Genomic DNA, 13,475 nt, shown 5'->3' with positions numbered 1-13,475 from the left:
CACATTTAATTGAGCAATATTTACAATAGTAAAATGTCTATTAGCATATGAAAAATGTCAGTACTGCCTTCTGTTTCTAATCACTCAGCAAAATCCCTGTTTTTGCAATGCTGCAGCAAGAATAGCATGTCCCGGTGACAGATAAGCATAACAGTATGTCATTTAAAAGTACTGTAAAGTTTTGAAAGGCTTTGGATTAACTGGATTAGAAACACTGTAAAACTTGGTCTTTTGGTTTTCCTTGAATAGATTTATTTTTATTCCTTTTTTTAACAAGTGTTTACTGAGGATTTGTGTGTTTACTGAGTGAAACAATAGATGCATTAGTTTTTGAAAGGAGACATTAAACTGGAGTATTGCAGAGCGTTTTTAAGATCTTAAACATTCTTAAAAGAAAATATTTCAGACAATACGTATGCACATTCCTGCTGTTTCTGACCATATTTGCTTCTAAACAAGCACTTTTTCCACTCAAGCCTTTCATTCTGCCTGATCTTTTAGTGAGGTCATTACAAGTAAGACGGGTTTTCTGCCAAGAGAGGAGCGTGTCAGGTCGTAAAAAAAAAGCGTGTTTTTCCTGAAGTATCTCATGTTATAGCAGCGGCTTTCTGCAGACACAAAGTTTCTGATTTTGAAGGTATTTATCGAGGCTCAATATCATTTTATTTCCAGTTTATTTACCCATCATAAAGCTTGGTGAGGATTAAAACCCTTGGTGAGGGTTAAAGCATTTTGTCCAGCCAGGTAGAAAGGAGGGTTAGCTACGGAGTCAAAACTTTGATTAAACAGGGAGGAAAACATGTTTATCTGATCCCTGTCACTTCACATCCACCAGCAGTTGTGCAAAGTAACGAGGGGCCGCTTGGAAGTGCCGGGCGCAGCAGATGAACAAAACGCGGCCGCGAGGAGCTGGTCTGGCAGCTGGGTGCGAGGAAGCTTCTTCGCTCGGTGGCTGAGATCTGCTGGTGCTCTTTCTTAGACACAAACATCCTCAAACAGTTTGGGAAAAAAAAGTACAAATGTTTTAGTCTTTTAAAGCAATTACCAGTCTTAACAGGAGCATATGGAAACCCAGCTTGGGAAGCCTGGCATGGAATGAAAGGGCAAGAAGAGAAATGTGCAGTAATGATACGAGAAGACCTAAACTTCGAGCTAACGTATGTTTTACAAATCAACCAAAGAGAAGTCTTTAACTTGATCTTAAATTAGTTAGCTGAAATGTCAGTAATCCAGAAGTGGGTGTCCCTCGTCTCCAGATTGAGCGTGTAATGGCAATTACAGGCTGAAACACACGCTGTGACAGCTAAGGGTATGTAAAGGTGTCTGAAGGTGTTTGATGTTCCTTGAAAAACAGCCTTACAAGGAGCTCGTTTTGGATTTTGCGTCAAATCCTTGACTCTGTCATAGGCCACAGACAGCATTTGATTTCATTCCTGCTCTTCTTGGTTTTCTGTACGCGTCTCACAGCAGTCGTCGTGTCACGGCACGGCTGAGACAAAGCCTTAGGGCTGTAGCAAGGTATGGATACAAGAGGAACCGATGGCCAAAGAGCAGAGGAAGCAGTAAGTTAGCAATGAAGGATGCCGACAGCTGCATAGAAGAGCGCAGGACAAAAAAAAAAAAAAAAAAAAAAACTAAGCCTGTTTGAAAATCAGGATTGTGGGGGCTTGGTAGAATTGTTTGAATGAAACGTACACGGTCAGGCCATGCCTTCGTCCTGCCAGATGGTCTCAGTGAAATGGAAACCACTCATCCTATTTCAGTTTGATGTTGTGTCGGGCTGGAATTTGCTTTCGCTGAAGGGTTCAACCTGCTTTACAGAGAAGGGAAACAGAGAGTCAGGAAGATATTACCTGTAAAACGAGAAATAGTGCAGATTTGTTTCAGCAATGCTAATGGTGTCGAGTGTATTTATTCCATAAAGGGTAAATGTCATCTTTTATGCATTGCACTAATATCTAAGTATATATGTTCTAATAGTGGTTGAGATTTTTATAGCGGATGTGATTATCTTCAGATGGCTATTCAGAAAATACATACTCTTTCCCTCGGTCCTGGTGGTGACTCAAACAGCTTATTTATGGGTTTGGTAGTATCATAACTATTTTTGAATTATTTTAACTGTTTATTATAAAATGGTTTTCCATTTGTCAAATGATACTGTACCGAGTTCACTGAAATTTAATATTGACCTCCAGTGTCCTGCGTTGTGTCATCTCAAAAGCAACATTTACCAGTCGCTGAAATTCCTGAGTTCTTTTTCTGCCTCAAGCAGGAGCAGCTATTTTTCTCTTCAGTTCCCTGAATTATGAAGAAAACAAGCTCATGCAGTTGTTAGTTATTTATAAAAGCTTGTGTAATCTTTTTGCTTTTTTTTTAATTTGTGGTAAAACTGTTTTAAGTGACAAATCCGCCGATGGCTGGTGCAAAGCTTCCGAGAACCTTTCACACCTGTGTGGCAGTGGTCTGTAACCGAGCCCAGCAGCGGGCTCAGACGGTGATTCCTGCGCTGTGAGCATCTTCCTTGGGGTGAAACAAATCCCATCGCCCGCTGCTGGTCCTCTTCCCACAGCCCCACACCACGTGTGTCAGTCCCTCGCTGCAGAGGGGTCCAAAAGTCTTTCCAAAACGTGATCCTGCCACTCTGAGCAGGTACAAACGACCACACAGCAAGTGAGGAGGTAGGAATCGGGCTTTGCATATCAAAACAGAATTAAAGATGTCTGTACAGTTTCCATGGAAACAGCAGACTTAATGGTAAATCAATAGCAGAACAGCTACATATAGGGCATATCCACAGCACGCGGCGGAGCACAACCAGCAGCAAAGCTGGCGTCCGCTTGCTGTGTCCCCATTCATCCCTCTGGTCTTTGGCTGGGCCATTTGCTAACTTCTGTTGGCTACAAAGCATTTGTCCCTTCGGTAGCAAGGGGGAAGCTTGCTTAACAGTGCCATGGTCTGCTGATTAGCGTTGCTGAAGGAAGATGTCATAGCTCCTGTACATTGCATGTAGCCTACTCACGTACGCCAACTGGAAAGGTTGGAGACAGTCTGGTATTAGATATGGAAATGCTGTTCGAGCCCGTGGTTAAGACTTCCTTAATTTATCTTATTGTGATCGGGTATTGTCATCTAGTTTAAGCCTGTGAATAATAAGGAAACTTTGTGAATCGCTTCTGCCAAAATAACATGTACTTTATTCAAAAAGAAGAAAAGAGGCATGCTGTGCTCCTCGGCATAACGTTTTCTGGGGGAGGTGAATGGATTCGGGTTGCTCACAGTTTAATCCTGCCTTTCTTAGACTTTGGAGATGGCTGCAGAAACTTTGCAAGTTATTTCCTACAAGCTTATTAATTCAGTGCAAAGGTCGGATGTGGCAAATGATCGTGTTGTCTTGTGAATAAACATTAGTGTCCTGAAACTGTTTGAAGTCCTTAGACCCAGGAGGGTCTGCCCAGTGTAATTCAATGTATCTATAAGCAATCCTCCCATACTGGCACTGTTTTAGAGACAAAAGTTAAGTTTAAGTGAGCGTGGTTACTGAGCTAATCCTGGACTACCAGCCTGGGTTTCTACTGTATAAAAGAAAGCATAATTTGTGAAGTGCTTTTACTAATGTTTTCACCCAGTAGCGAAATGAATGCGCAGGGCTTGGATCAAAGTCATCTTTTCTCTTTCACAGGGGCTGAGTAAAAAAGTCGGGGTTTCTTCCTCCATCCTCCAAGGGCTTTGGATCTCCTACAGTACTGAAGGCCTTTCCATGGCATTGGCATCGCTGAGAAACCTCTACACCCCAAACATCAAGGTACTGGAGGGAGAGGAGAGTTGGAGGGGTTCAGAGCTCACACGAGAAGCTTCCACTGCCACGCAGTCACCAAGTCCAGGACATTCCCTGCAGCTGCCTGGCAGTGACAGCTTTCTTACACTGGCAGCAGCTGAGCAGCCGACTGGAAACTGTGCAGGCATTGGTAGAACTTGCTGAGCTGTCTGAAACAGTATTTGCCCTGTATGCTCACCCCTGTGTGAACAAGGAGAGCATGGGGTCCATCTCCACATGGTGTCCTTGCCACGCTCTCCACCTTTGGGTGTAGTCTTTCCACTACTGCCACGTGCAGAGGGAGCAGAGCAAGCTGGGGAGCAGAATGGGATGACCAAAGGCAGCACTAGGAGAGGATCCCATGGGAAGGAGAAGTTTTTCTCTCTGTGTGTTTTAATTTCACACCCTCACATGAGAGAGACTGTCCCCAGCTCTTATGACCAGCTGTAGTGACTTTGGTCTAGTATGAAGTAAAACTGCACCGTTCAGAGCACATTCTTTCAGGTGAAAGTTTAAATCTTGCTACCTAAAATGGGACCGTATATTTGGCAAGTGTTTTTACTGGGCATGTTTTTACTGGGCATTTTATATCCTTCACTATTTGCTTTGAAATGCGCAAAGGGCCCTGGTTTAAATTTTTGTGTTGCCTTGACGATAACCTCATGTCTCTCCACAAAAAGCAGCTAACAGGAGCTTTGCTTTTTCTCTGTAGGTCAGTCGGTTGCTGATTCTAGGAGGTGCAAATGTGAATTACCGGACAGAAGTTCTGAACAACGCCCCGATTTTGTGTGTCCAGTCTCACCTGGGGTACACGGAGATGGTGGCTCTGCTCTTGGAGTTTGGTGCTAATGTAGATGCTGCTTCTGAAAGCGGCCTGACTCCCCTTGGATATGCTGCTGCTGCTGGATTTCTAAGTATTGTTGTGCTGCTGTGCAAGAAACGGGCCAAGGTAAGGTGATTATGTTCCTCTAACGGCTGACTTAACATATTCCATGCTTAGGCGAGGCAGAGCAGGAGCTGCAGGAAGGATATCTTGCACTTGCTGAAGAATATCCCCTATCAGATGGACGCAGGATGCTGCTGCAGAGGGTTTGCTTTTCTGTTAAAAGGCTTCAAAATCTCATGTTAAAACCAAAGGCAAGTAACTCTGGAGAGTCAGTAATTAGTATTCTGGAATTCAGGTCTGGTGCAGGAACTGCCTAATCATGCTGCACTAACGGCCTGCTGAAGTATGTTCTGGAGAAGTCCTTGAACCTCACAATGTTAAAATGGCAACGTCGCTTTTGCAGCGCAGAGAGTTCTTTAAATATCTCGTTGAGACACATTTTCCAAAAATTTCTATCAGACTTGTCCTAGAAAAATACCCTTTGTTTAGCTTTGTGGTAAGTGTTTGGAGTTTTAATTGTATATAATGAGTCAAGTTTAAATATTTTGATGAAGAAGAAAATAGTACTGATATTTGAAGTGAAGCCTCCTGGAAACAATTTGTGGTTTCTCTATATGTTTAGCTTCAGTTCAAAAAGCAAAATACGGGTTTGTGTAGTTGCGGTATGAATGTTGGGATGACTGAGAGACCGTTCAGATCTTGCCATGTTGTCTGTAATAATGCGAAGACAGTAAGAAGCAAAAAATGAATGCTGCTTTTACGGGGATATTTTGAGAGTTGGGTGAGTCCCTGTCACTTGGTGAATCTGCTCCCTCACAGAGAACAGGAATATCTGGGTTTCAAAATGCAATGCAAAAGGCTCACCACCCAGGCTTTCCTTGAATATCCCTGCCTTTATTGAGGAGGTGCCCAACAACCCCAATTCCATCTGGGTTTAGTTTGGGGGCTGAGATGGTTAATGATGGCAAGCAGAAATGAAACACTGCTGTGTAAGTTTGTAAATGACAAATAATACTTTGCAGAGCATGGAAGTGGTTAATTGGCAGGAGGATGGATGGTAGCTGGTCTGCCCGTCCCGTTCTCACCGAGTTGCTGCTTTTGTGACAGGACCCAGAAATGCCAGTCGATGTATTCAGGCATCAAGTGAAAACTATGTCGTGTCCTGAAAAGCCTACCAAATAAGTTCCTGCGGGGCTGCCAAATGAAATCTCTGTTTCCTATTGACTTCTGCTTGCACTGGTTTCACATTAGGGTGTTAGACTACAAGCTGAGGCACTTCTGTCTCTCTTGAAAGAATCATGAAATGATATCTGGGAAACAAGCTGTTTTTCCCTTTGTGGATTTGGGTAAAGGAGACGACATCACGAGTCTGATTTCAGTCCTCAAGAAAACATCGTCGCTGTATTTCAGGACACAAAGGGAAAAACGGTTTTGCAGCCTTTGAGCCTGAAGAAAACTGAAGCTAAAAAAAAAAAAAAAGGCAACTTACCCAAAGCAAACACTTGTGGCCAAGAGGATGCCTAAGCCTGGGGCAGAGTTTCTTTGGGAATAGCTGTTTTCTGGTCGTGGAAGGGATAGTTTACCAGAAATATGCACATCTTGCACACGTGGCATTATTTTGAAACCGGGGCTGGAAACTCTGAAGAAAAGAAGACGCTTTGCCCAAGATGTGGCTTAATTGTGTTTTGTCGTCTTCTCTTTTCAAGGTGGATCACTTGGACAAAAACGGTCAGTGCGCTCTGGTTCACGCTGCTCTCAGGGGACACTTGGAAGTGGTGAAGTTTCTGATCCAATGCGACTGGACCATGGCTGGGCAACAGCAGGGAGTGTTTAAAAAGAGCCACGCCATCCAGCAGGCACTGATCGCTGCAGCCAGCATGGGGTACACGGAGGTAAGTCTCACCAGCCCATCGCTGTCTCCGTGGGGTTTTGGGGAAGCCAAAAGTTAACGACGTTTCCTAGCCAAAACATCGAGCAAAGGGGGGCTGGGAGGTGGAGGCGGTGCCCCTTCTCTTCTTCCCCTTCCCATCCAAGGGTTCACAGATTCCCTGGCAAAGCCCGTGGTCTGGGCAGACTTCCAAGAGAGGACATGCAACAAGCCTGTAAGTTGTTGGAATAAACCTTGAAGGAAGGGTGGGTAAACAACGTGTCGCTTACGCCACTCCTCCAAGCGCTCAGGGGGACGTGAGACCACGCAGCTTTGGTATGTTTGCTGGGGGGAGAGAAGAGCCAAAGAGCTTGCTTCTATCGTAGTGATTACGATTTGCTGATACGATAAACGTGCATTTTCCTTCCGAGAAGCTGTATGTGAGCATTTTTGAATTGGTTGATTTCTTTGCTAAATTGAGCTCCTCTCATTTACTTGACTTGAGACTTTGCTTTTGTTAAGTATAATCCATGAAAACATAGGTAATGTGCTCAGATCAGAGGAGCTAATTAAAGAAAGCTGGGAAATTCCTATTAGCTAAGTGACTGTGAGCTGAACCGATTAGAAGCAGATGTGACTTCAAAACCAGAAAGATCTGCACGCTGAGGACATAATTTGTAACAGGGCACAGCAATTTTTGAATGAGAATTTCCCTGCAAATCATACCAGTCACCCTTATAAAAAGCAGTTTAATATTTATGTTGTACCCTACATGTACATGGTTGCTTACAGAAAATACTCCAGCTCCTTGTTTTGAGGTGCTTGTAGCCCTAGATGTAAGCTGATGATTAATTTGCTGTTTTTTCTCCAACTTCAGTGATGAAACAAGTATTTTGCATGTTTATAAAGTGATCTTAATCACTGGTGGAGACACACTGGAGTCCTTGCTGGGCTTATACTCTAGTGTAACCAGACTGAGCTTTAAGCTTTAGTCAGGCAACACAAAGTCCACTAAGAGGTACAGCCCTCTGCTGGGTTCCCAGCTCCCTTCATGCCTCTGTCATTCCTGATGTCCCACGATGCACGAGAGCAGCCGGAAGACAGCAGTTGTCCCCCAAATCCCTGCCCCTCTATCAGACAACCTGTGCCCATGGGCAGCTGCACGCAGCAGAGCAGGCACAGCTTCCTCGCAAGCACTCAGCAAATGCTCCTCCTAGCCCAGACCCCAGCAGATAATTGTTTCTCCTAGACTGAGAAAAATGGTTTTGTCCTTCAGTCACGAAAGTAAAATCTCAGTTTTCTTCTTAGCCTCTTGTTTTCTCATGTCATGTGCTCCAAACACCAAAATTGCCTGCCAGTTTTCAGTCAATTAAATCCTTTAATTTACCCTGTAAAGAAGTTAGCTTGCTTCTCTGAGGTGTCAAGCATCCACAGCTGGAAGAAAAACATAGTGGAAGTCTTTTTAACGGTCTGCTTAAAGATGGTACTTAATAGAAAGGAGCTAATGGTTTCTGGAGGTAACTTCATCTTGGCTGTAGCTTAAGATAATGAAGAGGCTAATGATTATAACTGCGCCATTACGTCAGTTGCCTGTCACTCGGTTTTCCCAGCAGGAAAAGTGAATGGTCCCACTCATCACACCCCGCCAGGTGAGTGAGGGGCAGTACAGATGGGCAAACAGCATTTCTTCACTGGCTGCAGCATCTGTAGCTCAACCCACAGCAGAGATGCACCCGCTGCGTGCCTCGTGGTCTGTAGCAGAGCAGACACCGATACGAGGAGCTGGTGTTACAGAGGCTCATCGTGTGCAATCCTTTCGAGACACTTGGGGTTCTTTTGCTTTTATGGGGCAACAGGTTCAGTGATTGATCTCTGGAAGAGTATTTACTTGAGCTAATGGTGCCAGGCAGAGACTTTGTTCGTTTTCCTCCGTGTGTTCAGAGCAGCTCGTGTTCAAATGTCAGTAGTTTATATATAACGCACCAAAGTTCGTGAGCTGACATGTCATTTTGTTTTAGATTGTCTCCTACCTGCTCGATCTTCCAGAAAAAGATGAAGAGGAGGTGGAGCGAGCACAAATCAACAGCTTTGACAGTCTTTGGGGAGAGACAGGTGATTTCTGTAGATGCTGTAGCTTTTCCTGCATGTTTGTATTTATGGTCTCCTGCCACCTGACACATCCCTGATCCCTGCCTTTGTTGTGATGAAGGGGAAAAGATCAGTTCCTCTGATTTGATTTCAGGTGATTTACAGATGCCAAGGTTCAGTTTGCACTCTGCTTAAGTAAAGGGTTTGGCTTTTGAAAATCTTGAGCTTCTGCAGCTCCTGGCAGTAATTTCTCTGAAACATCTTGTCTTAAGTTAGATGGATACAAAATTCTGCTCTTCCTCTCCTGATATTTGGCATATTTATCCAAAACACTTTTTATTTCACTCTCCCTTTCCTTGTAACATGCAGCACTGACTGTTAAATTATCCACTGATTTTCTGAAAATTCATCATTATTTAGTACCTGGTAATTAAAGAAAAAGTCCTTTTTGTGCAACACTTTTTTTGTATTGATGAATATAATGCAGAAGCCCTACTCCTCTAACTTCTACCAAGCAAAAGCAACCATTCACCCCTTTTACTTCACTTACTGCACTGTCATCTCCATTTCTTGAGATATTCAGACTTGGAGTTTCTAGCTTTTAACCCCAGTGACCTCCTAAATATTATCCACCATCTATTGTACTCAACTCACTAATCTACTTGCATCATTGGTAATGTTCCTGTCAACTTAATACACCAAGGTAATGTTCCTGTCTGGGTAACAGCGGACTGATTTTGATTCTGTCAGCTTTGTTTAAAAGTGACATGATCCAAGGGTACAGAGACTGGCTGGCATCAGCTTTGTGCGTGGTCAGGTTGTCTCTGGTCTGAAGACCGAAGAGCTGGGTTACGTTTTGAGCTGATTCCTATGCTGTAGGATTGAAAATGTAGTCTTATTATGGTGTTGTAATGAATGGAGCCCACCAGAAACTATTCCTTCTGAGCAACCTCAGCTTTCAATGACAGAGGGAGAAAGGAATGAAGCGTCCCAGCATGGAGCTGGCCACAGCAGGGCTGCTCTGGGCCACTTGCAGGGCATTAGGAAAAGCAGCAGCTTGCTGCACCCACCGGGACGGAGCAGAGCAGCAAGGGCATGGTGCCATTATTGGTGGAAATAAGGCCAACGTATACAAACAAGTGATTTAAAAGTGCCCCTAGGGTATCACAGAAGCAAGAAGAAATTGGATATAGAATTATTCAAAGGAAATGACGGACTATTGGTAATTGGTAATAGGACAGTGGCATTTTTACCGGCGAGGCAGGTCATAACCCCAGGTCAGAGACAGCTCATTCAAAACGTGCTCTGGTATTTGGCTCCTGAGGAAACTGTCCTGCTGCGGAATAGCAGAACAAAAGGTGGTCCAGATGTCTTCAGAGTTTGATCAAAAACCACTGAAATGATGCCTTTCTGCAATGTAACCTCAGAAGCAGCATCAGCTACTGCAGATACTCTTCTCTTCTTAGGTTCAGATAGTCCTGGGTTGTCTGGATTAACCTGGCACACCCTGGTATGGAGCCATACCCATTTTCTCAGCTGTTGTGTGACTCTTCTCTTCCCTGGAGCTCTGCCTTCACAGGTCACAGCTCCCATCCTCCTCTCTCCTGGTCAGCTGTGCCCTCTGGTCCAAAAGCTGAGCTCCATGCTCTTCTCCCTGAAAAATCCCAGCTCATCTCTGTCCTCCTGTCCTGGGCAGCTTTGCTGTTCCCAGCCTGCCTGTTGCCTTAAGGACTCTTCAGCAGAAAACATTGCCCTCTCTGTCACCCTTCCTCCCTTACCTCCCCACCGATGCCAAAAGCTGGACTCACACAGACGTCGAGAAGTTCTGGGTTTCTGAGGAGATAGCTAGGAATGTGGACTTGTGATTTGCAAGTTGCACACAAACTAAGGAAGTAAGATGGGAAAATGAGCAAAACTGAGCCAACCACCAAATTCTGCAGCATTTTCTCCCATCACGGGCAAGACAGGTTTATATGGATCACATGACTCCCTTGCACATTGTTTTATTTTTATTTTCCCAAAAGTAAATAGCAAGTTTAGATACATTTGAAGAGAAATTCTGGTTCCAACCTAAAAATAGCAATCTGTTCTAAAAATCTGAATCACGTCTTTTCTCTTTGTTGATACTTGTTGCTCATGTGTCTAATCTTCCATAGAGCAGAGCTGACTGCCTGGCTTAGTGATATCAGCCTGATATCATCCAAACGGCAGTGCCAAGTTACATCATAAGTTTAGGAATTGCTGACAGCACAACTCCAGATGGATTATTTACCCCTGGGACAAGACTAATAGCAAAACCCAGCCCAAAAGTATCTGAGTCACTTGCAATAACTCCACCAGGGCTGGAGGTGCAAATGCAGCAAGAGCGACTACATCAGAAAGCGTTTGTCCTGCTGCCAGCCCGTGAAACAGATACACGCGCCATATAGGAGCCAGGAGCACGCTGCAATTTCGTGATTCCTTCTCCAGATAAAGTTGTTGTGTTTGTTTTTTTCTTTAAGAAAACAGACACGCTTTGCACAACAGGCAGGGGCAGAATGTGCCTTAGCAAATCCCTTCTGCTTGTCTGACGTCCTTACCGGTGGAGGGGTGCACGTCCACGCCTGCAGCTTGTCTGGGGTTTTGTTGAGCTGGGCCTTGAGAACTGCAGCAAGTCTTTTACGGCATTTATGCCAAGACTTTGTTATTACAGGGTGAGTTGTTCTCATGGCACCAGTCCTCATAGAAGAGTTGCAACTTGAACATTGACGTTTTCCAGCTCTGGTGGCTGCTCCTTGGCTGGGCTCGGTGGATTCATGTTCTTCACACTGGGCCGTGAGCTCTCTGGCAGACAGTAGAACTTCAAACGTAACCGTTTCCATTTCTCTCACTTCCTCTCATTGCCTTCCCTTGGCTTTTCCAGTCTCCTTTGGGCAGACGAAGGCAGCACAGGGGAAGCCTTACCTTGGGCTGTGGGTTTTGTGGTGACTAGCGGCTCCTGCAGGCACATCAGAAACGGTGTGGTGATGTCAGGAGCAGGCTGATAAGAGCACCGCAGGAGTGCCAGAAGGCTTAAATAAGCTGAACTTCCGGAAGTTTTCCTGAAGTCATTTAATTAAGCTTTGGGGCTTGGACGGATGGACACAGCTGACACCACAGGACAGCGCTATGGGCTTGAGATGCCAGTGTTGCAGCCTGGAGCATGAAGAGTTCAAAGGACATTTTGGCTGGAAGGCTGCAGGTAGAGGGGTGAGGCACCTGCATTCGGAGCAGCCAATACGGAGCTCGTTGTAGCCGGAGGGAGCGCAGGGGTTGTCTGCCCTGACCTTCTGTTCAGAGCACAGGCACTGCTGAAGTCGGGGTGTGCCTTCATGAGCCGGTACCCTGTGGTCCAGCCACATTTTGTGCTCCTTTCACCCTGCAGAGAGTTTCTCTATTTCTGAGGTCGGCTGCGTAGATAGCCGTGTGTTACACAAGGCGTGCTTGGAGAGGTTTGTCTCGCAGCAGGCAGCGAGCCCAGGCCGTCAGTGTGGGACCGTCCTGAAGCAGCACGGTCTGGCAGCTCGGTAGCGCAGAACCTTTTAAGATTCCCTTGAGTTGGAGCTGCGAAGGACAGGCTGGAGCTCCGTACTCACACCACTTGTTTGGACCCCAAGAAGTGAAGAGCATCAAGATACATCAATGCTGGTAGCCAGCAAAGCAGAGAGGAAGAGGGGATGGCCTGGATCAAATCGTCCTGTTCCAGTGAAGTCTTTTCCAAAGTGCATTTCATAGTGAACACCGAATACTTAGGTGACTTACAGTATCTTCATTGTTGCAACCATAAGTCATTTTGACGTGAAATACCTCAATTTAACCTGCAACATTTCAAGTGCAGGCAAGTTAGAAATAGAAGCCAAAAGCCCTGCATGCCGATCCCTCTGCCGTGAACATTAGACACAGTCCTCCTTCTATATTTGTAGCTTACGTTTAAAACCCACATGGAGCTGATTATAGATTTTGCAGTATGTTCTGCTTGTGGCAGGGAGATGATTTTTCTTTTAACTCTTGGTGTCTCAACTCCGAGAGAAGAAAACTCAGCCATAATGTGGAACAGAATAGAGAATTAATTAAATCCCCCACCATTAACAGTGTTGCAGTTGGAAACCCATCAACACCTCGTAATCAGCCATCCCACAGAAATGTACTTCAAAGAAAAAAACAAGCTACGTCAGTTAGAAATAGACTCCCACCTTCTGCTCCAACTCCTACCAGAAGCAGCAGAGCCAGAGGAGCCGTGCTGAAGTGCACAGAAAGTTGGGGAGAGGAGGGAGGAACTGAAAAGTCTAAAATTAATACCAAAGACGAGCCAAAGGCAGGTCCTGCCCTTGGAACTATTTTCAGGCTGAAGGTGTCGTTCCCAACCCAACGGTACTTGGAGTTAGCAGAGCCTATTTTGACAGGGGGAGAGGTGTCAGGTGTTTCTTTTTCCCAGAGCACCTGGAATACTGAAGCTGGGGGGTAATTTGGGTTTTGCACAAGGACCCTTGCAGGTAGGATCGGTCCTGGCCAGAAACAAAGGCTGGAATTGGGGTTGTGCCTAGAGAACGTGTGAGCACGTACGTGCAGCTCTGGCTTTCCGGTTGTTTCAGAGATGCACAGGCTAAAGCGGGGTATTACAAAGAGAAATCCTCCATCTCAGTGATGCTGCTCTGTGCTAATTCTGACAAGAAAAGCCCCAAAGCCCCCTGACTTCCTGTGGCGGGCAGAAATCTGGCCGTGCCTCTAGCTCAGTCCCGCGCTCCACAGAGTCACAGAATCCTTTAGGTTGGAAGAGACCTCCAAGATCACCCAGTCCA

The 13,475-nt window shown here is 45.2% G+C and overlaps 1 protein-coding gene across 25 annotated transcripts in view; it reads left to right on the top strand.

Annotated features, from left to right (window-relative positions):
* TANC2 (tetratricopeptide repeat, ankyrin repeat and coiled-coil containing 2) overlaps positions 1-13,475 on the top strand; it is a 282,115-nt gene that overhangs the window by 247,013 nt on the left and 21,627 nt on the right. For all 25 annotated transcript variants that reach the window (XM_083809549.1, XM_083809550.1, XM_083809532.1 and 22 more), the window contains 4 exons: positions 3,683-3,805; positions 4,530-4,766; positions 6,410-6,595; positions 8,589-8,682. In XM_083809549.1, coding sequence (XP_083665675.1) covers positions 3,683-3,805; positions 4,530-4,766; positions 6,410-6,595; positions 8,589-8,682 — 640 coding nt within the window. The remainder of the gene's footprint in view (positions 1-3,682; positions 3,806-4,529; positions 4,767-6,409; positions 6,596-8,588; positions 8,683-13,475) is intronic.

The sequence above is a fragment of the Anser anser genome (assembly GCF_964211835.1).
Source record: "Anser anser genome assembly, chromosome: 23".
NCBI classification, from domain to species: Eukaryota; Metazoa; Chordata; class Aves; order Anseriformes; family Anatidae; genus Anser; species Anser anser.
The sequence above is the reverse complement of the archived record's forward strand: the minus strand, read 5'-3'. Positions and strand labels throughout refer to the sequence as shown.